Source organism: Zootoca vivipara, chromosome 12 (genome assembly GCF_965207765.1).
Source record: "Zootoca vivipara chromosome 12, rZooViv2.hap1.1, whole genome shotgun sequence".
Lineage (NCBI taxonomy): Eukaryota > Metazoa > Chordata > Lepidosauria > Squamata > Lacertidae > Zootoca > Zootoca vivipara.
The window spans coordinates 28,344,298-28,372,267 of NC_142595.1; the positions used below are offsets into that span (position 1 = coordinate 28,344,298).

Genomic DNA, 27,970 nt, shown 5'->3' on the forward strand with positions numbered 1-27,970 from the left:
CAAAAGCACGTCAAAGTGCAAGTAGATAAATAGGTACCACTCCAGCAGGAAGGTAAATGGTGTTTCCATGTGTTACTCTGGTTCGCCAGAAGTGGCTTAGTCATGCTGGCCACATGACCTAGAAGCTGTACGCTGGCTCCCTTAGCTAGGAAAGTGAGATGAGCGCTGCAACCCCAGAGTCGCCCACGACTGGACTTAACTGTCAGGGGTCCCTTTACCTTTACTTTCTGCACAACATTGCTAATTATAACTGTTGTTTCGTGGGTTTCTTAATAGTAGTCATTCAGTGACAACATCTTCATGATCACAGCAACAAGACAAGACTGACTCTGAGGACAGGGAAGCTACATTTATAGGGACAGGGGACTAGCTAGAAAGGGATACATTTTGGAGGGAACAATATCAGGCAATCACAGTGCTGCCTTTTGGAGGAAACCAATAAGACAGAGGATCCAAATACAGCAGCTTAAATGAACCAATAGTAGCTGCACCTTCTGGAACCAAAAGGCACTTACTTTACCCTAAAGCAAATACAGACAATAGTAATACAGATACAGTGGAACCTCGGTTTATGAACACCTCGGTTTAAGAATTTTCGGTTTGCGAACGCCGCGGACCTATCTGGAACGGATTAATTCACTTTCCATTACTTTCAATGGGAAAGTTTGCTTCAGTTTATGAACGCTTCAGTTTATGAACAGACTTCCGGAACCAATTACACCCATGCTTCGGGTTAAGTACGCTTCAGGTTGAGTACTCCGCGGACCCGTCTGGAACAGATTAATCCACTTTCCATTACTTTCAATGGGAAAGTTCGCTTCAGTTTATGAACGCTTCAGTTTATGAACAGACTTCTGGAACCAATTGTGTCCATAAACCAAGGTACCACTGTATAAAATCCTTTTACTCAATACACAACACCAACAGCCTCCAACAAGTGCCCCGAGTCATATTTTGCTAACTAAAGACAAGGAAGCAAACTCAAATGCTTCATGGAGTTTCAGTTGGCTGATTATTTTTGTTGCCCTTTTCTGCATACTTTTCAATCGTATGGAATCTGAAGGACCTCCTCCTATTGCCTTATCCTGCCTCAACCCTTTATCCTTCATCAGCATTATTCCCCTTCAGATTCTCTCCAAACACGCCCATGTGTGCATATTATCTCAATTAGCTGGGTTCCTGTCTGACCATGGAATCTACATGTGGAAAGCTCTCCTCGGAAATGTTTGCTTGGTTCCAGGCCTGTTTTTTTCCCCCTAGGCTCTGGCAAACATGTTTCAAAAATTGCACAGGACTTCTAGTTTGTTTCACAGATGGATTTAATTGTATCTTTATGACTTTTCCAGAGCTTTATCTGCTGCAAGTGTTCCCACCCCAGAACCTGTACAAACCATAGGTTATTTTTATATGCAACAATGTGTGAGAATTACCGTTAGGAGTACACCTATGTCCTTTGGTGATGTTAAGCATTTTAATCAGGAGTCTTAAGTAGTTTTCAAAACTACTTTTACTGTTGTATTGTGTATTATTTCTTGGTTTTATTTTTCTAAATTACACATCACCTTTGGAATCTTCCACTGTAGTTTATGCATTCACAAAAAATGCCCCCCCCCCCCGGTGGCATGCTGAGTCCATGTTTTCTTCAAGACATCTATCTCAACCATGATGGTAGATTATTTCCTGGTTAGTCACTGCCAGCTTAGGCCCCGTTGGTGTATATTGATGTTAGGGCTTTTTGCACTGATGTGCATGTGACCAGCAGTGGAGCTTCATGCTTCGCCACCGGGGGTGGAGAGCAGGCATGCTGCCCCCAGTGATGTGCACGTTCTGGGGGCATGGCGTGGCGCATGTTTGGGGGGCGTGACGAGCTGTGTGCAGTGATGCGGTGCACATTTTGGGGGGAGTGGGGCGCCATGCGCAGTGACGTGACGTGCATTCTGGGGGCGTGGTGTGGCGCATGTTTGGGGGTGTGACACACTGTGTGCAGTGACGTGCACATTTTGGGGGTGTGGGGCGCCATGTGCAGTGATGTGGCACACATTTTGGGGCTGGGCGGGCAGCGGTGATGACGCCGCTGGGATCGCGTTGCTCAGGGCGCACCGCCCCCACCGCCCCTTCTTCCTACGCCCCTGGATGTCTCCCAGTTGGATTGGGGGAAAGTATATTCAAATCTTACAAAACACACAAAAAACACTTCTTTTTGTTTTTTTGTTTTGTTTTCTACAGGCGGAAACACTCTGCACATATGGAGAATCAAACCCACATCACTGAGTTCATCCTCTTAGGCTTCTCCAGTGATCCAAAGCTCCAGATCGTACTCTTTGCAATCTTCCTGTTGATTTATTTGATAACTCTGTCTGGCAACCTGGCCATCATTTTGGCTATAAGAATCGATGCTAATCTTCACACTCCCATGTATGTCTTCCTTTCTCATTTGGCTTCCGTTGATATTGCTTTTTCTTCTGTTACAGTTCCTAAAATGTTAGAAGACTTCCTTTCGGCCAGAAAAGCAATCGCTGTTGATTGTTGTTTTACCCAGGTCTTCTTTGTCATGACGCTTTCAGTGGGAGAAGGTCTCCTCCTCTCTGTGATGGCATATGATCGGTACACAGCCATCTGTCACCCCTTGCATCATAACGTGATGATGAGCAAACGGGTCTGTTTGCAGCTGGTGTGCCGTGCATTGTTCACAGGCTTTCTCTTTGCTCTACTGAACACCCTTCTGCTAACAACTCTGCACTTCTGCAGGGCCAATGTAATCCATCACTTCAGCTGTGAAGCCCCACAACTGTCCAAACTTTCCTGTAGCAGCACTTTTGCAAAACCAAATGGTGATTTTCAGCCTTGGCTCATTTTTAGGGATGGGGGCCTCTCTTGATCACACTGGCTTCCTATATACACATCATCTCCGCTGTCTTGAGGATACGCTCCATGGAAGGGAAACGCAAGGCCTTTTCCACTTGCACATCTCACATGACAGTTGTTGTGCTGTACTATGGAACAATTTTCTTCAGGTACCTGAAGCCAACCTCAAAGAACTCTCAGGATCAGGAAATGGCTCCCTCTGTCATTTACTTTATTGTGATACCCATGTTAAACCCCATCATCTACAGCCTCCGTAACCAAGAAGTGAAGAGAGCACTACATAATATGGTGTGCATAAAATTTAACAAATGAAGATATTTAATTCTCTTTCAAAGTTCATGTAGTTGGCATACTCAAATGACAAACTGGCATTTGCTCACCAAATACATTTTGAGAAGCACCTTCTGTCTTCTACCTGTAGCACAGAGCATCTCCTTTGCATGCAGAAGGTCCCAGGTTCAATCCCTGATTTTATATATATATATATATATATATATATATATATGAATGTAAACAAAAATGCATTATTGCGCAGGGTAATGCTTTGCTGGGGGGGGGATAATAAGTCTGTATTTGAGAAAATCACATGGGGAGAGATTTGTGCTACTATGCTGGTGAATTTTCACGAGGCACTGTTGTTGTTTTTCCATCATTCACTGATGTGACTATCTGGATAACAAAATTTAAGTTTGGGGGAAAAAATGAGAAATCGGTAGAAATTAAATTTTATGTATTCCCTCATTCCTAGCTGCTAGTCAATGTATAAAATACTAAACTAGATTAAACTCCCTTGCACATAATCTGATTATGATTGAGAAGTGTTATCTAGTCTGTCAGTGAGATCTGGGTGGGTTAGCAGGGTGGAGTTAGTCTACTGAGCTGTGCTCCCCTGGGTACTCAGTGCAGCTTCAGGGTTGGGGGAGGGGAGTTGCTGTAGTCTATAGAGATTCCATCTCTCTCACCAGGCTCTCTGTCCAGTTTAGGAGTAGGCGTAGTTTAGGAGTAGGAGTAGAATCTAGCATGTGTGTTCCTGATATTGGGCAATTAGGGCAGATTATAGATTATGCTGGTTTACTGGCCACATCACTGCCCAGCAGCTTCCCTGCCTGATCTGACAGAGCTGGTGTTGAGGACTCCCAGACTGCTGGTTCTGGAGGATTTTAACATCCATAACGAGGCGGCTGGCTCTGTAGTGGCTCAGGACTTAATGGCTGCTATGACGGCGATGGGGCTGTCCCAACATGTCACTTGCCCAACGCATGTGGCAGGCCACAATCTGGACCTTTTTTGGTCAACTGGGCAGGAAGAGGGAGATCTGAAAGTGGGGAACATCCCTTGCCATGGTCAGATCACTTCCTGTTGAGCCTTAGGCTTCCAGCATTTTCCCCCCTTTGCATAAGCGGAGGACCTAAGACGATGGTCTGCCCTCCGAGGCTGATGGATCCAGTAGGCTTCCAGGTGACTGGGGGATTTTCCAGCTGATATGACTGGCACTCCTGTTGAAGTCCTGGCCAACCTCTGGAATATCGGGCTGTTGACACAAGCATTCCTGAGCACCCGCTCCCTGTTACTCCAGAGCTTAGGGCAAGAAAGCGAGCTGGTAGATAGCTCTCATACAAGTGGAGGAAAGACCTGGCTGAATGCAAGATGGTTTGAGCATATTACGCTGATTCTGGCCCAACTGCACTGGCTGCCAATTAGTTTCTGGGCCCAATTCTAAGTGCTGGTTTTGACCTATCAACCTTAAATGGTTCAGGATTGCAATACCTCAAGGACCACCTCTCCCCCATGAACCGACCTGGACCCTATTATCGTCATCTGAGGCCCTTCTTCATGAGCCTTCTACATGAGAAGTCCAGAGGGTGGCAAGGCAAGAATGGGCCTTTTCTTTGGTGGTTCCCCATTTGTGGAATTTTGGATCAGAAAAATACCGCGTTTCTCCGAAAATAAGCCATACCCTGAAAATAAGCCATAGTGATAGGCAGTTTAACCTTGTAGGTTAAACTGTACCATACTTAATAAAAAAAATAAGACATCCCCTGAAAGTAAGCCACCGTGTGTGTTTTTGAGGAAAAATAAATATAAGACGGTGTCTTATTTTTTGGAGAAACACGGTACTATATAAGCAGATAAAACCAACACCCAACATCCACTGACAGGAACAGTGAATTCATTTCTCCTTCAGCCTATTTTCATTCCATGTCAGTTTCAAATGTGCTCTACCATAGGTTTGTCCAGTCCTAGATTTTGTGGATTTTAAAAAGTGTTTGTATGTACACACACACACACACACACACACACACACAGAGAGAGAGAGAGAGAGAATTTGTACACACTTTCCTCTAAAGTATTTATTTTGTACACACCCTCCCACTTAAATACACATTTTTGTATGCTTTAAAAAACAAACCCGAGACTGTATTTCTTAATTTAGAGAAGTACATAACTCGCTTGATAGGTGTTTACAAGTCTGGGACCAGCAAAAGCCTCTTTGTTTTAAACTGCAGACTGAACAATTCCCCCCTCCACTTCTTTTCCTACTAGATCTGTCCATACCATGTTCAGAAATTACAGAAAGAGGCTCCTACTTAAGCCTCAGCAGGAGAAGAACACAGGGAAGAACATGCCCATAGCACAATAATAAGAATCTAAATAAAGGAGCTATACTCATCCCTAACACAATAGAACGTCACCAAATATAAAGTGAGTAATCACACATGAAAGTTCCTGACATGATGCAAGTGACAAGAGCTAATTCTAGATAAGAAAAATAAAAAGTGGTTGGCTATGCTACTCAGTTCTGTAGATGGTGGGCAAAGGGTTACAATTTACCCTTTTCCCATCACGTAAAAATGAACATGTATGTGTTCATTGTCATCAACTTTTGAATATTTATTTGCTTCTTATCAAAATAGAAATTGATTATTTAATCTTCACCAAAGGAAGGATAATATTTGGGCTTTCTGCCTCAGGCATCAAAATAAATTGGGAGAAAAAATGCTATCTGAGAATGCTTTTTCACACACATCATACTCTCCAAACTGGGACATCTCCTGGGTCTGCACTCCTGCTTCAGTCATGGACCCGGAAAAAGTATAATTTTCAGGCACAGCATCCCAAAATGCACATTTTGGAGCACTGCGTGAGATCATGGACCTGACCTGAAAAACACACATTTGGGGGCACTGCGTGAGATTGTGGACTAGAAAAAGTGTTGTTTGGCTGGGGGAGAACTCGGCTCTAAATCACATAAGAGTACGGCACCCAAAATGGCCACCATGCTCTTGTGGAGGAAAATGGGATGTCCCAGTTTTTCAGGGACAGTTGATGGGTATGACACTCTCTCCAACATACTTCTTCCAGCAAATGAAAATGGAAAAGGTCCAAGGATATTTCTCAATGAGAAATAAATAAATCTATCTGTGCCATTCAGCATTAGTGAGGGGCACTGAGATTTTGAGGAGGGCACTTGTGCTATAGAAAGCTTTTCTTAAAGCTCCCTTGACCTCTTGATTTCTCAGACAGTAAATGAATGGGTTCAGCATTGGAGTTACAATGGTGTATATGACAGAAACCAATTTGTTTAGATCAAAAGGGTGGATCCTCTTTGGTCTGGCATACATGAAGAGAGTGGCTGAGAAGAAGATGGTGACCACAGTGAGGTGAGCAGCACAAGTAGAGAAGGCCTTCTTCCTTCCTTGGACAGTTGGGATACGCAAAATGTTACCAATGATACACACATAGGAAACTATTGTAACTGAGAGTGGGACCAGCAGAATTATCAATGCCAAGACAAAGTCCACTATTTCAGCCACTGTCATATCCTCACATGCCATATTTAGCAAAGGTGAAATGTCACAGAAGAAGTGGTTGATGATGTTAGGGCCACAAAAGGGTAGGCGAGAAATAAATAAAACCTTCAGCATTGAGGCGAAGAAGCCAGTTAGCCACGAACCCACAGCTAACTGCAAGCAAAGGCGCTGGGTCATGATGGTTGGATAGCGCAGTGGATTGCAGATGGCCACATATCTATCATATGCCATTACAGCAAGAAGGATACACTCTGTACATATGAGAGAGCTGAAAAAGTAGAGCTGTGTCATGCATCCTTCAAATGAGATAGACTTGTCATCCACCAGGCAGTTGACCAATAGCTTTGGGACAATAACACAGATGTACCATGTCTCCAGGAAGGAGAGGTTGCTGAGGAAGAAATACATAGGTTTGTTAAGCTGAGGGTTGATTTTGATCACAACAATGATAACTGTGTTCTCCAGGAGCGTCAGGATGTAGGCCACAAGGAATATCACAAACAGAAGCAGTTGCAGTTCCATGGTGGTTGGAAATCCAAGGAGGATGAATTCCCGGACAACACTCTTATTCTTATGGTCCATGGATCTACAGCAATAGAAAGGATGAAAACAGGAAAAAAAATAGGCATGATGTATTCTTATCACTTTGATATCCACAGAGGTCAACTGCCTTGTTTCACAATTTCTTTTACTCTGAAGCTTTGTGGCTCATTCTAGAGTTTTCCAAGAGTGGTTACATAACAAAATTATTTTGGGATTCACCAGAAGAGCACTAAATTATGCTTCAGTTTTTTAGCATTCTTACCTTTAATTTCCTGGATAATTTTCAGAAAATATCTGTCTCATCTTGTTTAATCATTTTGGACTAAATTGGTGTTTAGGGGGTTGATACTGTTAAATAGGTTGATTTGATTAATTTGGTTTCATGGTTAAGTTGGTCACATTCAGGGAGGTGCAGGAAAGGTCAAGGTTAGATAAGGTATCAGGTGAGCACCCCTGGGCACCTTTGACCACAAAGGGCATTTCCAGAGGCCAGTTTTTGTAGGTTGTGATGCCCTTAGGCTGGATATGAAGCATGCTTGAAACTCACCTGCCACATCTGCACAAAGTTCTAAGCCCAGGAGTGAGGAAGGGAGATCCCCCTACTGACCATAAGGTGTGTCCCAGTCTTTGGGACCTAGCCTTCTTATGCCCCTTAGAATTGGCAGGGTTTGTCTCACCCAATGCTGAAGTTAGGATCCCATTATTCTCATATGCCCTACAGACAGTTTAAATAAAATGTGGCCCTAGTCCAACCCATCACTTATATCTCACTTCTTCATTTTTGGGTCAGGTCACAAATTATATTGTGCTTAGAGAAGGTGAGGGGATGGTGTCCAAGAAGTGATTCTGATCAATATAAAGATTCCTAACTGGATATGGGAATCATTTGAAATGCTTGTTCTATGCAATGTTACCTTCATAATTTGAGATGGGCCATCAGCACAAATCTTACATGCCACTTTTGAAGGAATCTTATATTTTATATAATATTTCAAACAAAGCCTGAGGTGCTTTCAGACAGCAGATTCTCAAAACCAGCAGACCTTTGAGCACGTCAGTAGAAGAGTAACACCTCTTGGTGGTGTTAAGTTCTACTTCTGTTCCCATCCCATAATGTCATGTGTCATGTGGAAAGCAGAGGATAGATTTAACTTTAAAGCTGTGATCCTATACAAGGCTGTAGTCCCATTCATTGGAAGTCCCAATGAATTCAGTGGGACTTATTTCTGAGTTGATAAGCATAGGATTGCACTGTCAGTATCCTATTTGCACATTGTTTCTTGTAAATGTTTGTTGTTTTGTATTAAGTGAGTCTTAAAAGTCTCCAATCATGGAAGCTTAAAATTAAAGTTGAATTTTACATTACAACATAAATTATGAAGTGGCTCACAGATATAATAGATAACTTAAAAAGCATGGGGATGTTCTCTTGCATTTTGTGATGGCTATATCATCATCATCATCATCATATTTAAAAACAACATGTACTAAAAATAGAAAAAAATCAATAGTTAAAATATCAATTAAACTGATAGCATTAATATATACATTTATATACCTATAAAAACTGTTTAACACATACCAGTAAATACACTAAAAGCAGCACAGAACCTTACATACAATAACAGCTATAGAAACAATTCTCCCAAACTCTGTTCATTAATTTGGATTGCATTTTATGGCTACAAGTCTTCCACATGAGAATTTACCAAACCTTGATTATTATTTTTTAATTCTATGAAAATGCATTCATTCTTTAAAAAAAAATCACTCAAATTTGAACATGCCATGCAGTTTGTCTTAGATTTGTGTTCATTAAAGTTTAAATATCCATCTTTCCGCATTGTAAAATGTGGGACAAATAATGCATTTCCTGAAATCTAGAGGTATATCATAATGGTTGAAGAAACCATCTTCTTTCGGATTTACAAAAGCTGAAACTAAGAAATGCAATGGAATGTGAAGTTCCTCGCTTCCCACCTCACTGCATGATTTTTTCTCTATTATTACTTGCAGATAAAATTTCTGCCACATTTCAGTAACATAACTCTTTATCATTAAAAAGGAGATGAGAAGATTTTCAGAAGTGAAAGACAAGGTGGCCTTAATTTCTGCAGTGATATGAAAAGTTATATTTCAGGATATTGGTTCCAGCAGAGAGAGAGATACTGATTCCTTTCCAGAGTTCTGTAACTGAAAGATCAGCACACATCTCCCCCAAAAGAGTAGCAATCTTGCATCACATTTGCAAGCAGACTTTGGACTATTTAGGAAATGTTTTCAAAAGCTTCACTGTGTATGCCAATATTCTTGTGCAAAGATTAATTAACTCACAGAATTGGGAATAATTTATATGTGCATTTCCCATTTTAGCATTACTTTCATCTTCAACATAATTTAACACATATAAAGTGGTTTACAAAATATAAAAACCAATTGCACAGACATTAAAATATGAAATACATCCCTCCTTAAACATACTTCCTTTTTAAAGTGCTAAAACTAATGCAGGACGTTTTCTATTTATTAAAACAAACAAACCCTGAAATAAACAAAATAAGCCAGTTGAATCCTTTACCTGATCTACATGAGAACTCCAATGAATATTTCATCATATGCTGGGTGGTATCTTTTTGGTTAAATTTTGAGCAAGTCAAATTTCTCTTTTTCTTTTAACTTAGAGCTTCTTTGAAGACAACTTGGAACTGTGTTGGATTAAACTAAGGCTAATCCAGTAAGAAGTTATGATGAAAAATTTATGCAGCCTTACCAAAATCATTAGAATTCTCAGAAGAGCAATGCTGCTTGAACTGCCTTGGTGTATAAGTTATCCTGCGAACAAGGGATATCAAGGGAGCCAAATACCCAGGAACTGGCTCATAGAATGCCTTTGCAAATGCAGCTGACAGGATAATAGCTCAGAGTTATACTTTATTATTTGACTTCTGCACACCATGAAATGTGTAAACAAGATGCTATTGTAATTTATACTGTTCTGAAGCACGAATGTACTTTAAGAAATTCAAACCTGTGCCCATTCACATGGTCAAAACTGTGTAAGTTAAGAATTCAAGATTTTTATTCTTGAGCTACAGCTTTTATTTATATATAAGTTCAAGGAGGGACAGCGGGTGGCGCTGTGGGTTAAACCACAGAGCCTAGGGCTTGCTGATCAGAAGGTTGGCAGTCAGGGCCGTCTTAAGGTCATCGGGTGCCCTGGTGCAGGGATCCCTCGGGTGCCCCCCCTCTTTTTAAAAAAGGAAAACTCTTATGTGGCGTGCCGGGCGGCAGGAGCCGGAGAGCTGTGCCGGAGGCCGCCCACCTGTCCGATGCCGTATTGAGTGGGGGAGGGGGTGCCGCTGCTCCGGGCGGCCTTCTTCCCTTCTCCCAGCGGGCCGGGGTGCCTGGGCAGGCCGCGCCGGGTTCCTTCCTGCCAACAGGGCGCTGCGTTTCATTGGTATAGGTGCTGCCATGTGGCATAGCCTCTACCAATGAAACGCAGCGCCGGGGTGAGGGATGACCCTGGCGCTGCAGAGTGGAACAGGGTCTTAGTGCCCCTGTTCTGCTCACTTACCTCCTTGCTCTCCCAGCGCGGATGGTGGAGGAAAAAGGGAGGCCACCACAAAGCTCCCCCACTTGCTGGGGCACCCCTCAGCGCCCCCTGATCGACCAGTCAATGGGTGAGCCAGGCCTGTCGGCAGTTTGACTCCCTGAAACGGGGTGAGCTCCCATTGCTCAGTCCCAGCTCCTGCCAACCTAGCAGTTCAAAAGCACGTCAAAGTGCAAGTAGATAAATAGGTACTGCTACAGCGGGAAGGTAAACAGCATTTCCGTGTGCTGCTCTGGTTCACCAGAAGCGGCTTTGTCATGCTGGCCAAATGACCTGGATGCTGTACGCCGGCTCCCTCGGCCAATAATGCGAGATGAGCGCCATAACCCCAGAGTCGGTCACAACTGGACCTAATGGTCAGGGGTCCTTTACCTTAATAAGCTCAAGGTATTTTTTAGTATGTAGCCTTGTTTCCTACAACCAGGGGTGCTGGCTTCTGGGGACCGAGTGCCCCCCTATATTTTGGGGGTAAGGGCTGGGGCTGCCAGATGTCCTAAAAACACAGAGCCAAAGTGTGGAGCCGAGTGCAGCATGTCCCCAGTGGCAGGTTCCTCCTCCTCCTGCCACAAAGGGGAAGGAGGGTTGAAGCAGCCTCTTACCGGTAGTGGTGTCAAGGGGAGGCTGGCCATTGAGCCACGGGGCTGCCACATTCAACTCCACCCCCAGCAGCTCCCAACATCCTGACATCCCACGCATGATGTCAGGATGTCACATCATGTGCGTGACATCTCCCTCATAAGCTGGCACCTCTGTCTACGTAGTGGTTGGGTTCTTCATGTATCAGCCACATACTTTGTATTTGATGTTCATAAAAGATGAAGAAGGAATGTAGCAAACATGAAAAAGTGCAGAACTTTTCTAATCAATCAATGTGATGTGTTATATCAGCCTAAATATATCATTTGAACTACCTCTGAGAAAACTGGCAGGGTATATGGGATGGATATACAAATCCCCAAACAACATGGCTGTCAAAGTGCTATTCACTTATGGTCATAGATGGGACCAGAACTGTTTGGTGAGTCACTTTTGTTCAGAGAATGAGTAGAAATGCAAGCAAACATACAGGGTGATTAGACTGAAGCACAAACACAGTGGGAGCACATAAAGTTAATGGAGTCAATACCATAATAGGCAAACTGTAGGTCAAGCTCCATTTCTCCAAAATGATGTCTACTTCTGTATCCACAACTTGTTTATGCCCCCTGTTTTCCTGGTGTCCTGAGTTTTTAAAAAATATACAGAATCTCTCTCACACACAAAATTTTCAACAGTTATACCACCTATGTTTTCTGGTTGTTCCACCAATAAGTATGTTACAGGCAGGGCCTTTCATGCTTTTATCCTGCATTTTTATGCTGTGAACTGCCCTGAGATCTTCAGATAAAGGGCGGTATATAAATTTAATATAAAAAATAAATAATAAATATTTTAAAAATTTATGTGGCGACACCATGGCTAAGGAACTCCCTCCTGTGAGAAATATGACTTGAGTTTCGGACATCCCTTTTCACCACATTTTTTGAAGGCAGTTAATCCACGTTGCCTATTTGGAGATAGGGAGTGCTTTCTGCTATTGGTTTGGTGCAGATTTTAATTGTGGTTTTAATAAGCCATATTGTACTTTAGAATTTTAATTATGCATCTTATGTCTACTTTGGCGGTATTTATGATGATGGGCAATGTGTGCAATTTTTAAAATTAATTAATTAAAGAACTAAGCAAGTGGGCGGCGAGGGAGGGCTCCGTCTGGGCCACTTTCCCTCTCCCCGCCCCACAGTGAGCCGGGGAGAAGGGAGACGCCCTTCCTCCCCTCTCTCTTACCCACCTGCCCCTCCCTCCCTCCCTCCCTCCCATCCTTCTCTCTCTCTCTTCCCTCCCTCCCCCCTCTCTTTTTTTGAAAAAAAATCATTTCACAACTAAGTTAAGTAGTCACTGTCAAAGAGTTTTGACATGATTTCAGATATGAGCTAAGATTTATTAGAAAAAATTAAGCAGAAGTCACTTTTTTAAAAAAAAATATGGTTACAGGTAGGTAGCCGTGTTGGTCTGGATCGAAGTAAAATAATAAAAAAAAAATTCCTTCAGTAGCACCTTAAAGACCAACTAAGTTTTTATTTTGGTATGAGCTTTCGTGTGCATGCACACTTCTTCAGATAAGTATCTGAAGTATCTGAAGAAGTGTGCATGCACACGAAAGCTCATACCAAAATAAAAACTTAGTTGGTCTTTAAGGTGCTACTGAAGGAATTTTTTTTTATTATTTTACTTAAAAAAAATATGAATTCTATATAAAATTGTGTGCTTCCACATTTTTGTTCATTCTCTGACAGCAATCACTATTTCCCTGTGCATATTTTCATCAGCCCTCTGGCTCCAAACCAAATTTACTAGTGTATGAATTGGATAACATATACTTCTGACCATACAACATTTTGAATCACTGTGAGCAAGTGTTCACATGAGAGAGATTATCATAAGGAAGAGGATCAAAGGGTTTGACTGAGGTCTGATCTGTATTTGTGAGTCATTTCTTATATTTGAGAATATAAGGGATTCTTATCTGTCTGGTGTGAGTCTAATGGTCACTAGTGGTAATCGTGGTTTCAGCATTCCTGCTACAAAATATCTTTTTCATGGCTTCCTTCACATCCTGATTCCTGAGGCAGTAAATGCATGGATTCAACATGGGGGTGACAATTGTGTATACAATGGACACGAGCTTATTGAGATTAAAAGAATGGATTCTTCTCGGTCGGGCATACATGAAGAGAGTGGCTGAGTAGAAAATAATAACCACAGTGAGGTGTGAGGCACAGGTGGAAAAGGCTTTTCTTTTCCCCTTGGCTGTGGGGATACGCAAAATGGTGCCTATTATGCACACATAGGAGCCAATAGTGACAGACAGTGGGATTATGAGGATAAGGAGGGCAAATACAAAGTCCACCATCTCAGCCACAGTTCGGTCCGTGCAGGAGAGGTTCAGCAAAGGTGAGATGTCACAGAAGAAATGGTTGATGATGTTGGGTCCACAGAAACTCAAGCAGGAAATGAAGAAGACTTTCAGCATTGAGATTAGGAAACCAGCAAGCCAAGATCCCACAGCTAACTCCAAACAGAGCTGGGAATTCATAATGACCGGGTAGCGTAGTGGGTTGCAGATGGCGATGTAGCGATCATAAGCCATGACAGCCAAGAGGACACACTCGGTGCAGACTAGGGATATGAAAAAGTAGAGCTGGGACATGCAGCCTTCAAAGGAAATGCTTTTGTTCTTTGCTAGGAAGTTAACCAGGAGCTTGGGAACAGTCACAGAAATGTACCAGGTCTCCAGGAAAGACAGGTGGCTAAGGAAAAAGTACATAGGCTTTTGGAGATGGTTGTTTGTCCTGATCAGAGTGATGATCACAATGTTCTCCAGGAGGGTCAGGATGTAGATGACAAGGAAAATTACAAAGAGCAGTATTTGGAATTCTATAGCAGTGGGGAATCCAAGGAGAATAAACTCCTGGACTCTGGTCTGGTTTTCCAGCTTCATGCCTGATCTAATGACCTGAAGAACAAGGAGTAAACAAAAGCATGCTAAGATGTGGATGATGGTGATAATGCTAGCAAAACAACCCATCATTTTAATGTGTATAAAAATACAAGACAGAATACATGAAAGAACAGGACAAATCACATTGTGATGACATACCTCACAACAAATACAGTGGCAAAAGTTGAATGTACTTCTGCTCTTTCTCTCCACATCTGCATCCACTTCCCAATATGTGGTTCCACAGGCTAAGAAGGCATTTAAACCTGCTTTTGGAAGTGGATTCAGGGGGCTGCAGATGAGGGATGGTGGGAATTTGAGTCTGGTGGAATTCCTGCAGCAACAACATGATAATGGGTCATCACAGATCCATTGGAAGGGTCACCACAACTGAATGGTAGAACATCTGCTTTGCATGGAGAAAGTCCCAGAGAAACTTTGGAGACCTGCTGCCAGTGAATGCAGAAAATACTGAGCTAGATGAACCAATGATCTGAATTAGCTTCCTATGTTCCTATTACCACCAACATAACATATATCACCTTAATCAAACTTATCTAATGGAAATCAAGCATACAATATAGAGGAAACAACTCAAGTAAGAAGCCTGCATTCTAATATAACCACTGGGTTGGTTCACACATAAATGATTGGCATATAGCATCAGGTGTTGATTTGCATGGTATGTAACAAAGTCAAATTCCACAGCCAAAACTTTTCTATCAAATCACATTACCTCAAACACCATGATTCCGCAGCCAGTTCACACATTCAACCACCATGTCAGCAAGTGCAGAGTAATAATAATAATTTATTATTTATACCCCGCCCATCTGGCTGGGTCTCCCTAAAATAAAATAATAAAATAAAATAATCTATTAAACATTAAAAGCCTCCCTAAACAGGGCTGCCTTCAGATGTCTTCTAAAAATCTGGTAGCTGTTTTTCTCTTTGACATCTGATGGGAGGGCGTTCCACAGGGCGGGCGCCACCACCGAGAAGGCCCTCTGCCTGGTTCCCTGCAACTTGGCTTCTCGCAACGAGGGAACCGCCAGAAGGCCCTCGGTAGTGGACCTCAGTGTCCGGGCAGACCAGGCAGACAGCATGTGCAAACCAGCCCAATGGTGGACACGAGAAATGTATGCAACCATTGTACCAAGTACAGTGAGACAATGTTTATGCTAAGTTGTGAATACTTTACTTTTAGATCACACTACACTTTTACAGTAGTTTACTGTTTGATCTCAGGATCAAGTCAAGTGTTTAGGCAGCATGGCATTTCCATAGTTATGGGCATGATCTGGTCTAGTATGCAATAGTCCTGTTGAGTTCAGAGCACACATACTTCAGTGCCTGTACTTGGATGTATCGTGCTCCACATTTTCTTGTGCATGAGACTGGCAATGAGGTGCATCTCACTTGCTTAGTTATTTGGCATTTAACATTGCAAGCCTAACAATATCTACTTGGGCTTACTCCCAAGTAAGTGGGGCTAGGATTGCAACCTAAAGGCTGTATCCAATTAAGTTGTTCTGTTAGCATAAGTCAGGGGTGCCCAAACTTTTTTTCAAAGAGGGCCAGATAAGTCTCACTGTGCTCAAAAGGACTTTATCTCAGGTAGATTTGCATAGGTTTGGAAACCAATGGGAGTTAAATAAGCCACAAATAACTTTTCACATTGATTTCAAAGGGACTTAGCCTTGATCCAGATGTTGTTGAAACTCAGCTTTGTTGTTGGAACAACACAAGGCATGCTTGTATCCAAAATATAATGAAAGGGCCTCAAACTGAACAGAAATTGAGCTTTGCTTCTTTTTATATGTTGGAAATGTGTAAGCTTTATCGATATGACTATGAATACTGCCTCAAATGAAATAAAATAAGCATATCAATTGAGTGGAAGGTGAGCCTGCGCACTCCTGTAAACCAGGAGTAGGGAAATTCCACCCCCCCCAGATGTTTCTGGACTACAGACCCCACCATCCCTGACCATTAGCCATGTTGGTTGGGGCTGATGGAACCCAGAAGGCCACAGGTTTCTCAGCACAAAATAAGTATATATATATATATATATATATATATATATATATATATATATATATAAAAGCACATGCCACACAAAAATTAACATTTGTCTAGACTTCACAAACAAACTACGTCAAATTCAGGAAATAAAAGTTTGTACTCACAACATGCAGTGGACAAGAATGTTTGGAATTTCTGACGTTGTATTTGAATGAAGATTCCACTATAGTGCTTTCTTAAGAGTGGCGAGAGAGAGAGAAAAAAATACAGGATATAAAATAGTGCAAACAAGTAGAAGTTTGGAATATAACATGCAAACATGAACAGGCTACATACTGCTACATACTGTCAAAACCTCTGGTCTGTTGTTTGCCCTGCCCTTTATTCTTTTAGAAACATAGAACATTTAATTCTGCTCAGTCCAGTAACCGTGGGAGGATTTTCACCTGCTTGAAATTGGCCGAGCTCTGTCATAGCTTAGTATATGTAAACAGCACCTGAAGTCTCATCAGAGCCTTGTCCCTCAGAGCTTCTTAACTTGGTTGAACCCCTGTCTATTACTCCCCTCCCCATAATCTAAATTAGAAGTTAACAATGGAAATAAAGCAAGAGGAAGAATAAACTCCCTTGGATGTTGTAATCAAAAGCTCTGAAGCACCCTTTCCAGTGAGACAAAGTAAACTCTATTTTAGAGCTCACCTACTTGGGACCATAGCTGCCAAGTTATCCCTTTTTTAAAGGGATTTTCCCTTATGCTGAATAGGCTTCCTCGCAAGAAAAGGGAAAACTTGGCAGCTATGGCAATTAGACACAAGTACCACTTAATGGAATTGATGTCTATGGATTTAGTACTTTGTGTTTCAATTTTCATATTGTTTTAACTGAATATTAGTTTAGGGTTTGCTTTGAGCAGAAGGATTTGGATCCTGAAATGTGAGGTATAAATGACCCAAATGGATGAATTACTATTACCGTTTGAGTCAGGTTAAACACATTGGCTTCAGTTTAAATGGTTTGCCTAGTGAAATTTTCTTGAATATTCAGAAGTAGGTCACCTTGTTATCAGTTGCTTCTGCTGATGGGAGGGCGTTCCACAGGGCGGGCGCCACCACCGAGAAGGCCCTCTGCCTGGTTCCCTGCAACTTGGCTTCTCGCAACGAGGGAACCGCCAGAAGGCCCTCGGTAGTGGACCTCAGTGTCCGGGCAGACCAGGCAGACAGCATGTGCAAACCAGCCCAATGGTGGACACGAGAAATGTATGCAACCATTGTACCAAGTACAGTGAGACAATGTTTATGCTAAGTTGTGAATACTTTACTTTTAGATCACACTACACTTTTACAGTAGTTTACTGTTTGATCTCAGGATCAAGTCAAGTGTTTAGGCAGCATGGCATTTCCATAGTTATGGGCATGATCTGGTCTAGTATGCAATAGTCCTGTTGAGTTCAGAGCACACATACTTCAGTGCCTGTACTTGGATGTATCGTGCTCCACATTTTCTTGTGCATGAGACTGGCAATGAGGTGCATCTCACTTGCTTAGTTATTTGGCATTTAACATTGCAAGCCTAACAATATCTACTTGGGCTTACTCCCAAGTAAGTGGGGCTAGGATTGCAACCTAAAGGCTGTATCCAATTAAGTTGTTCTGTTAGCATAAGTCAGGGGTGCCCAAACTTTTTTTCAAAGAGGGCCAGATAAGTCTCACTGTGCTCAAAAGGACTTTATCTCAGGTAGATTTGCATAGGTTTGGAAACCAATGGGAGTTAAATAAGCCACAAATAACTTTTCACATTGATTTCAAAGGGACTTAGCCTTGATCCAGATGTTGTTGAAACTCAGCTTTGTTGTTGGAACAACACAAGGCATGCTTGTATCCAAAATATAATGAAAGGGCCTCAAACTGAACAGAAATTGAGCTTTGCTTCTTTTTATATGTTGGAAATGTGTAAGCTTTATCGATATGACTATGAATACTGCCTCAAATGAAATAAAATAAGCATATCAATTGAGTGGAAGGTGAGCCTGCGCACTCCTGTAAACCAGGAGTAGGGAAATTCCACCCCCCCCAGATGTTTCTGGACTACAGACCCCACCATCCCTGACCATTAGCCATGTTGGTTGGGGCTGATGGAACCCAGAAGGCCACAGGTTTCTCAGCACAAAATAAGTATATATATATATATATATATATATATATATATATATATATATATATAAAAGCACATGCCACACAAAAATTAACATTTGTCTAGACTTCACAAACAAACTACGTCAAATTCAGGAAATAAAAGTTTGTACTCACAACATGCAGTGGACAAGAATGTTTGGAATTTCTGACGTTGTATTTGAATGAAGATTCCACTATAGTGCTTTCTTAAGAGTGGCGAGAGAGAGAGAAAAAAATACAGGATATAAAATAGTGCAAACAAGTAGAAGTTTGGAATATAACATGCAAACATGAACAGGCTACATACTGCTACATACTGTCAAAACCTCTGGTCTGTTGTTTGCCCTGCCCTTTATTCTTTTAGAAACATAGAACATTTAATTCTGCTCAGTCCAGTAACCGTGGGAGGATTTTCACCTGCTTGAAATTGGCCGAGCTCTGTCATAGCTTAGTATATGTAAACAGCACCTGAAGTCTCATCAGAGCCTTGTCCCTCAGAGCTTCTTAACTTGGTTGAACCCCTGTCTATTACTCCCCTCCCCATAATCTAAATTAGAAGTTAACAATGGAAATAAAGCAAGAGGAAGAATAAACTCCCTTGGATGTTGTAATCAAAAGCTCTGAAGCACCCTTTCCAGTGAGACAAAGTAAACTCTATTTTAGAGCTCACCTACTTGGGACCATAGCTGCCAAGTTATCCCTTTTTTAAAGGGATTTTCCCTTATGCTGAATAGGCTTCCTCGCAAGAAAAGGGAAAACTTGGCAGCTATGGCAATTAGACACAAGTACCACTTAATGGAATTGATGTCTATGGATTTAGTACTTTGTGTTTCAATTTTCATATTGTTTTAACTGAATATTAGTTTAGGGTTTGCTTTGAGCAGAAGGATTTGGATCCTGAAATGTGAGGTATAAATGACCCAAATGGATGAATTACTATTACCGTTTGAGTCAGGTTAAACACATTGGCTTCAGTTTAAATGGTTTGCCTAGTGAAATTTTCTTGAATATTCAGAAGTAGGTCACCTTGTTATCAGTTGCTTCTGCTGCATGATGGCTTAAATTTCATGACTTCCATTAAACTATTCCAGTGAATGGCAAATCTAGGACTTGAGTCCAGCAGTTTGACTCCAAGATAGTGATGAAGTTGGAACTAATCATAGGATACCATACCATACCATACCATACCATACCATACCATACCATACCATACCATACCATACCATACCAGTATTACCTAAGTAATGGACCTGTTAAGGGGTTGTTCCTTAATAACTATAATTTTGTGACATTTTGGAGCTTGAGTGAACATGGAAAGCTGAACATGTTAAACTTAACATTTTGTTTTGTTTATTGAATTTGATTATGTTTTGAGAAGGCTAGGTCCACAACTCTCTCACCAGGAAAGCTTGAAATTGAACATGAGAAACTGGAGAAAAGAAAGGAAGCAATATCCTCAATAATAAGACATCACACACCACTAAGAAGGACAAAAATTCACATTTGGCTTATCTTATGCCTGATTTATTAAATGAGTTAAGTTTAGAAATAAGGATTGCAAAGTTATGGTGATGACTTCTTGTAAAGGAATTGGCAAGTTGACTGTCTCTCTGATAGCTCTCCACTGTCAGAAGATAATTCTGTTATGATGGATGGTAATCAGGCTAAAAGTCTGATTATCAACTTACTCTGGGATAAAGAGTGATGAAGGGACCAACCTCAAATGCTTTGATCATAGCTGCTTTTTACTGTCTTCTCCAGGGGGTGGGGGTGGGGCTTAGAAGTTGATAAAATGAGCTGGCAAGGCGAGGGACCAAAATGGTGCCCAAATATCATGAAAGAGCCCTTTGTGGGTAGCAGATTTGTATCCTTTCTTAAATATCATTGAAGCAAGAAAAAAATGTAACATAGATTTTTCTGTCTCCTGATGAAAAGTTAAATCAGAAACTTGCAAATGACGCTTTCTGCCTTTTGTTGTTGTTTAGTCGTTTAGTCGTGTCCGACTCTTCGTGACCCCATGGACCATAGCACGCCAGGCACTCCTGTCTTGCACTGCCTCCCGCAGTTTGGTCAAACTCATGTTCGTAGCTTCGAGAACACTGTCCAACCATCTTGTCCTCTGTCGTCCCCTTCTCCTAGTGCCCTCAATCTTTCCCAACATCAGGGTCTTTTCCAAGGATTCTTCTCTTCTCATGAGGTGGCCAAAGTATTGGAGCCTCAGCTTCACGATCTGTCCTTCCAGGGAGCACTCAGGGCTGATTTCCTTAAGAATGGATAGGTTTGATCTTCTAGCAGTCCATGGGACTCTCAAGAGTCTCCTCCAGCACCATAATTCAAAAGCATCAATTCTTCGACGATCAGCCTTCTTTATGGTCCAGCTCTCACTTCCATACATCACTACTGGGAAAACCATAGCTTTAACTATACGGACCTTTGTCGGCAAAGTGATGTCTCTGCTTTTTAAGATGCTGTCTAGGTTTGTCATTGCTTTTCTCCCAAGAAGCAGGCGTCTTTTAATTTCGTGACTGCTGTCACCATCTGCAGTGATCAAGGAGCCCAAGAAAGTAAAATCTCTCACTGCCTCCATTTCTTCCCCTTCTATTTGCCAGGAGGTGATGGGACCAGTGGCCATGATCTTGGTTTTTTTGATGTTGAGCTTCAGACCATATTTCTGCCTTTAAGAAGTATAAAAAGAAGTCATTCAAGTGTCTAAGACTTTTCACTAAGTGAAAAGCCTGTTTTATTTGTTTTTTTATGTGTATCCTTTCCTACCTCCCAAAAGAGCCCAGGGTATCAAACACAAAAGTTGTGAAAAATGACAGTTAAAAATAAAATACAAATATTTAAAACATTTAAAAATAATTAAAACATTTTAATAATAATAATATCTAAGAACATTTAAAACATGTTGGTTCCCATGCCCCCACTGATTTCTACAGAATTCATTTTTATTAAAGTTGCAGGAGAAAGTCTAGTTGGGTTTTGTAGGTCTGTTGGCAAGCCTATTATTTATAGGCTGCAAAAGAAATTCAGCCAATAAAGCACACTGGGAGTTAAACAGTTCCCCCCTAAATCACACTCACTTTTTTCCAGAAGCCTCTCCATTTTCCAAAAGAACACAGCACAAAGAGAGAACTCTTTATATACCAATTACCCAAGTCTCTAAGTGGTGTTCCCCAATAGGCTGTCTTCCATAGGTTGTATACAAATTGTGGATGAGGCAGAAGTGGGTGTGGCCACACAGAGATCACTCTTCATGCGGGCAAGCAAAAAGTCTTATCACAGTTCAAGGGCAGAGCTGCCAAGTCTCTCATTTTCCCTGGGAAACCCCCGTTTTTAAAGCCGTTTCCCGCTGTCATCCAGGATGGCGAAATATCCCATAATTCCTCCGGATTTCTTCTGGTGCCACTCTGCCCATGTCTGGGCACCGGAAATCAGGCAGTGCCGGCACCGGAAGCTGCTTCTATGACTTCCGGTGCCGGTGCTGCTGATCCCGTATTTTTCTAACCGGGACTTGGCAGCTATGGTTCAAGGGATGGTCTTAGTTTGAAGGCCGGATGGAGAGGATCGAAGGGTTTGAGGTTCCCCACTACAATGCAAGAAGAAATATTGGTGGTGGGGAGGTAACTTGAAACCAACTGCTGGTACTCAGGCTGAACACAAGCCTTGTTGGACATAAGTCAGTAGGGGATGAGGATCAAGCTGAGCAGCATGGAGTGCTGAATTAAAACAAACACTGCTCACTGCCAGTTTCAAAAGGATCTGCCAATAACCTGATTGCTGCGACTTGATGTATGATGCCCCCTTTAAACAACTGAGTTTTATTTCATTAATGTGTTTTATTCTTTTTTTAGATGTTGAAAAACTGAAAACATTGCATTCTTAAAAATCCACCATTTTTAAAAGTTGTCAATATCTTAGATTATTTTTATTTAGACATTGCATTTTTATGATTTTTCCTTGTGTTAAATCAGTGCTATCTTTTCCGTGGTCTAGTTGTATTTTATTTTTCCTTAAACCTGTGATCTCTAAACTCAGTCATAAATCAGGAGGAAAGAAAAAGGAAAGAATATGACTGGAATGGGGGGGGGGGAGAGATATCTTCTGAGGCTACTACCCTTGGGAGGGAACTGCTGATTTTCAGGCCTAGTCCCAATGTGGGACATGCACATGGCCACAGTGGAAGAAATCTATTTAATACAAGTTCTTTGTATGCAGCTGCATATGAAGACGGATGCAAAAAAAATTACCTGGACACATAATAGGTGAATTACATTCTTTATTTCTACAAATCTGTGCATAATGTTTTGATTGGTTATTAAATATAAGCTACAGGCAACTTATACCTGCATATGCATATATTAAGATAGTTCAGGCACAGATAGGCTAGGGAAGCTAAACATAGTAAATGCATTTGCTTATTATTTTTCTGTCCATGTGAATAATGTCTGCTGGTGTCTATGCAGTTTAGATGGTATAGTGTAGTGTAGGAATGGAGAGCCTATGACCTTTCAGATACTGTGGGGTTGCAACTCCCATCAGTCCCAGTCAGCATAGCCAGTCCTCAAAACTGACAGGGGTTGTTGTTAAGCAATAGCCTGAATATCCACAGTATAGTGGATAGTACTCGGTGTGCACATTTTCAGTTTTGAAACAAGGCCAAGTAATAGGATCTCTGGACTCTGGGGAGAAATTTGGATGAGATTTATTTTTGAAGCATACTAACTGGTTCTGGGCAGCAACAACAAAACACATTTCCCCCTCTGAAATTCTCCTTGGTTCTATAGTAAATTGTGATGGGGCTTTACTAAAAACTGATTTATGAATGCAACGGAGCCAGTTCCAACTTCTTTCAAATACTTTGCACTCAAAGACAGACTTACTTGGGAGAAAATCCTGTTGATTTCAACATAATTTATTCCAAAGGAAAGATAATTTCCAGATGACCTGTTTATTAAGCATTCATCCCCTTCTCGTCTCCACAAAATCTGCATGGAGTTTTGACTGCATCAACAATTTGCTGAGCATTCATTTTGATTTGTTTGCAGGGATGCTATGCCACATCGCCTCAAGCAAGTCTTATTCCACAATTCTGAGTGCATTTTCCTGCTTCTTTCCTTATTGCAACAAGTCTGATCTTGGAGGCTGGAAGGCTTGTTGTGCAGCAGTGCAACAGCATATCCACTTCAATTGTACAACCTGAGTATGTTGGTTTGTCATTGAATGCCAACCCAAAACAGCAACAGGCTGTTAGTGCCCTAAGTTTTACAGTATTGGGCTGCAATCCAAGCCCCCCCCCCACATACATATATCAAACTAGTACAGTGTGGGAGCCAATGTGGTATACCAGGGACTAGGCTCCGGGAAACCAGGTTTCATATCCCACCTTGGGCATGAAGTGCATTGTGTGATGTTCAGCCATGACCTGCCTCTCAGCCTAACCTTCCTCACAGTCCTGCAAAGTGATGCAGAAATGTGGAGAATTAAAGTGGAGTGGGTGGGAGGAAAGATAGGGAAATTTAAATCGACAGATTTATCTAGCCCCCCCACTTCCCAGTATAAGTAATAAACAAATACACAGCAGAATTATTTACCAGCTTGTATTGCTTTTTTGTTTTTAATCAAAATGGGTTATATGCATGAAATGTTTAAATTCAGTTTTAAATATTATTCTAATCATCAATGTTTCCCCCCCCCCCAAGGGTACGCAGTACTGACAACTCCTTTCATTGTTAAAAAGTGTGGCATTTACTGTAACAACTTCATGGTGAGTACTGGCACCTATTTTTCTAGAAAAAAAGCACTGATCATCACTATTACGTATTTTTAAGGTGCAGAAAAGGGGGTTAAAAGATGTTGTATGACATCTCTTCCTTCTTGTTTTTGCAAGTACCCTGCATTCAAGAATGGAAGAAACCAACCAGACAAATGTCTCCTATTTCATCCTTCTGGGATTTCCCAGCTCTTCAGAGCTTCAGATTCTCCTTTTTGTCCTGTTCATACTTAGCTACCTGCTGACCCTACTGGAAAATCTCGTCATCATCGTAGTTGTTCGGCTGAACAACAGCCTTCACAAGCCCATGTACTTATTTCTATGCAACCTCTCTTTCCTTGAATTCTGGTATGTCACAATCATTGTCCCTAAGATGCTGGCAGATTTCCTCACACAAGACAAGCGTATCTCCTTCCAAGGCTGTCTGACACAACTGTATTTCTTTGTCACATTTGTGTGCACTGAATACATCCTTCTGGCTGTTATGGCTTACGACCGGTATTTGGCCATCTGCTACCCACTGCGGTATCCAGCTATCATGAGTAATAGTTTATGTGCTCGGCTCTCAGCGGGATGCTGGACATGTGGCTTAATTACCTCTGCAATCAAGCTTAGCTTCATTGGTCGACTGAAATACTGTGGCACTGACAAGATCAACCACTATTTCTGTGACATTTCACCTCTCTTGAATGTATCCTGCACTGATTCTTCCGTGGCTGAGCTGGCAGATTTCATCCTAGCTCTTATGGTTATCATGGTCCCACTCTGCGTTGTTGTGCTGTCCTACATCTATATCATCTCGACGGTGTTGAAGATCCCTTCAGCTCAAGGCAGAAAGAAAGCTTTCTCCACCTGCAGTTCCCATCTCACTGTTGTGGTGCTGTTCTACTCTACCACACTCTTCACCTACGCACGGCCCAAAGCGATGTATGCCTACAACTCCAACAAAGTGGTGTCGGTGCTGTACACTGTAGTAGTGCCCCTTCTGAACCCTCTAATATATTGCCTCAGGAATAAGGAAGTAAAAGATGCACTGAGGAAGACTCTATCAGTTTAAGGAACTGATGAAGAGTTGGGAGTTGGAAAACAAGACACTATAAACTGTTGGATAGGCTACAGTCCTATACCCAACTAGGGGATTCCTTTTTAATCTACTTGATATGGGGATCTGATTAATTTTAAGTTTTGATCAATTGCAGTTCTGAAAACTCTTCTGTCAAACTTACTCTTGGTTTGTCTCGTTTATGTTTTTTCATTATTTATAATGTTGTGGCCATTGACTATACCAATTTACCTGAGAGTTAGCCCCACTGTACACAGTAGAACTTATAAGTAGAAATGTATGGATTGCATCATAATGCCTTATGTGGGTGCTCAGCCTGATCACACAAGGACTTAATGTGTATGTGGGACATAGGAATACACCACAACCTTTAACCCCTGAATGCTAGGCATGTTGGTCTACCCAATCTTTCTGTGTTGGCTGGGAAGTTATGAAGGTTGCCCTAAGCATAATCAGCTGAATTCACTTTTTAGCCTCTTTACAATTGGAAATTGTAATGAGGAGGTTTCTAAGAACGTTACGCTGAACATATTTAGAAGCACAGTTAAGATCTTGGAAAGTCAGGGGTAAAGGCGGTACATCTGGCAGTGCAAGGGAAATGGGGACAGGTGTGGTGTACCTGCTTTGCCCCCCTGCATCCACTTTGCCTTTGCACGATCAGGCTGAATGCCTGAAGAGCGCTCCAGTGTTTTTGAATTTGGGTTACACACTTCAGTCTCTTATAGCTGAGAAATTTAATTAAATGAATGTGCTTGAAATAAAATGGCAAAATCAGCAATGCTGGATAGATTCTTCAACTCCTTGAAACACAAATCCAAGCGATTGTGGTACGTCAACAAAAAAAGAAACAGTGAGTTTTAGCTAAGCAAGTTTGAAGGTGACCCAGAAACTACAACTAATCCAGAATGTGGCAGCTAGACTGGTGACTGGGAGCGGCCGCCGAGACCACATAACACCGTCTTGAAAGATCTACATTGGCTCCCAGTACGTTTCCGAGCACAATTCAAAGTGTTGGTGCTGACCTTTAAAGCCCTAAATGGCCTTGGTCCAGTATACCTGAAGGAGCGTCTCCACCCCCATTGTTCTGCCCAGACACTGAGGTCCAGTACCGAGGGCCTCCTGGCGGTTCCCTCGCTGCGAGAAGCCAAGTTACAGGGAACCGCCCTGTGGAATGCCCTCCCATCAGATGTCAAAGAGAAAAACAGCTACCAGATTTTTAGAAGACATCTGAAGGCTGCCCTGTTTAGGGAGGCTTTTAATGTTTAATCGATTATTTTATTTTATTTTTCTGTTGGAAGCCGCCCAGAGTGGGTGGGGTATGAATATATTATTATTATTATTATTATTATTATTATTATTATTTTAACAATGTCCATTAATTTCAGTGGGTCTACTCTGAGCATCACTAAGCACAGGATTCATTCCACGTTTTCCCCTTTTGATAATCTGACACAGCTGAGATGTACATTTTTTAGAACCTAATTTCTGTGTTTGGAAGTTGTTCTAAGCTATTTTTAACAATGTGTTTTAATTGTTTAATTGCAATCTGCCTTGTGATCTTAAGTTGATGGGTTGATGATGATGATGCTATTGTCCATCTTATTTCCAGTGAATAAGATTTCCAGTGAATAAAATTTTGACGTTCATGTATGTGTTTATTTATTTAATAGATGGGGGGATGCTCACAAGTCAGTAAAATCTTCTGTACATTGTAGAGTGAAAGAAAAATATATTCATGGCATAGCAAGCTGCTTTATACTAAGTTAGAGCACCAGTGCATCTAGCTCATATTGTCTAGATTAATAATAATAATAATAATAATAATAATAATAATAATAATAATATAATAATAATAATATATTCTTATTATTATTACCCCACCCATCAGGCTGGGTTTCCCCAGCCACTCTGGGCAGCTTCCAGCAAAAGATTAAAAGTACATTAAAACATCAGTCATTACAAACTTCCTTAAACAGGGCTGCTTTCTGATGTTTTCTAAATGTCAGGTAGTAGTTTATTTCTTTGACATCTGATGGGAGGGCATTCCACAGAGCGGGCACCACTACTGAGAAGGCACTCTGCCTGGTTCCCTGTAACTTTGCTTCTCGCAGTGAGGGAACCGCCAGAAGGCCCTCGGCACTGGACCTCAATGTCCAGGCAGAATGATGGGGGTGGAGACGTTCCTTCAGGTATGCTAGTCTGTGGCCATTTGCAGCTTTAAAGGTCAGCACCAACAGTTTGAATGATCCAATGTAGGTCTTTCAAGACTGGTGTTATGTGGTCTCGGCAGCCACTCCCAGTCACCAGTAGAGCTGCTGCATTCTTGATTAGTTGTAGTTTCCGGGTCACCTTCAAAGGTAGTCCTACGTAGAGTGCATTACAGTAGTCCAAGCAGGAGGTAAATGAGCATGCACCACTCTGGCAAGACAGTCCGTGGGCAGGTAGGGTCTCAGCCTGCGTACCAGATGGAGTTGGTAGACAGCTGCCCTGGACACAGAATTGACCTGCGCCTCCATGGACAGCTGTGAGTTCAAAATGACTCCTAGGCATTTGTATTGTCAGGATTCAAC

At 41.7% G+C, this 27,970-nt stretch overlaps 3 protein-coding genes and 1 pseudogene across 3 annotated transcripts; 2 read left to right on the top strand and 2 right to left on the bottom strand.

The window, feature by feature from the left end:
* Window positions 1–2,242: 2,242 nt before the first annotated feature.
* Window positions 2,243–3,177, top strand: LOC118077923 (olfactory receptor 5AR1-like; annotated as a pseudogene).
* Window positions 3,178–6,281: 3,104 nt separating this feature from the next.
* Window positions 6,282–7,259, bottom strand: LOC118077890 (olfactory receptor 6B1-like). The gene has a single exon (XM_035101613.3). It carries the CDS (start codon window positions 7,257–7,259, stop codon window positions 6,282–6,284), a length of 978 nt encoding a protein of 325 aa, XP_034957504.3.
* Window positions 7,260–13,162: 5,903 nt separating this feature from the next.
* On the bottom strand, window positions 13,163–14,374 carry LOC118077920 (olfactory receptor 6B1-like). The gene has a single exon (XM_035101641.3). The coding sequence runs from the start codon at window positions 14,366–14,368 to the stop codon at window positions 13,409–13,411; it is 960 nt and encodes a 319-aa protein (XP_034957532.3). The 5' UTR covers window positions 14,369–14,374; the 3' UTR covers window positions 13,163–13,408.
* Window positions 14,375–24,464: 10,090 nt separating this feature from the next.
* LOC118077891 (olfactory receptor 6Y1-like) lies at window positions 24,465–25,394 on the top strand. Its single transcript, XM_035101614.3, has one exon. It carries the CDS (start codon window positions 24,471–24,473, stop codon window positions 25,392–25,394), a length of 924 nt encoding a protein of 307 aa, XP_034957505.3. The 5' UTR covers window positions 24,465–24,470.
* The last annotated feature ends 2,576 nt before the right edge of the window (window positions 25,395–27,970 follow it).

What these genes read in the sequence shown, in the direction of transcription:
- LOC118077920 (XM_035101641.3), bottom strand. Translation starts at nt 14,368, where the DNA reads ATGAAGCTGGAAAACCAGACCAGAGTCCAGGAGTTTATTCTCCTTGGA.
- LOC118077890 (XM_035101613.3), bottom strand. Translation starts at nt 7,259, where the DNA reads ATGGACCATAAGAATAAGAGTGTTGTCCGGGAATTCATCCTCCTTGGA.
- LOC118077891 (XM_035101614.3), top strand. Translation starts at nt 24,471, where the DNA reads ATGGAAGAAACCAACCAGACAAATGTCTCCTATTTCATCCTTCTGGGA.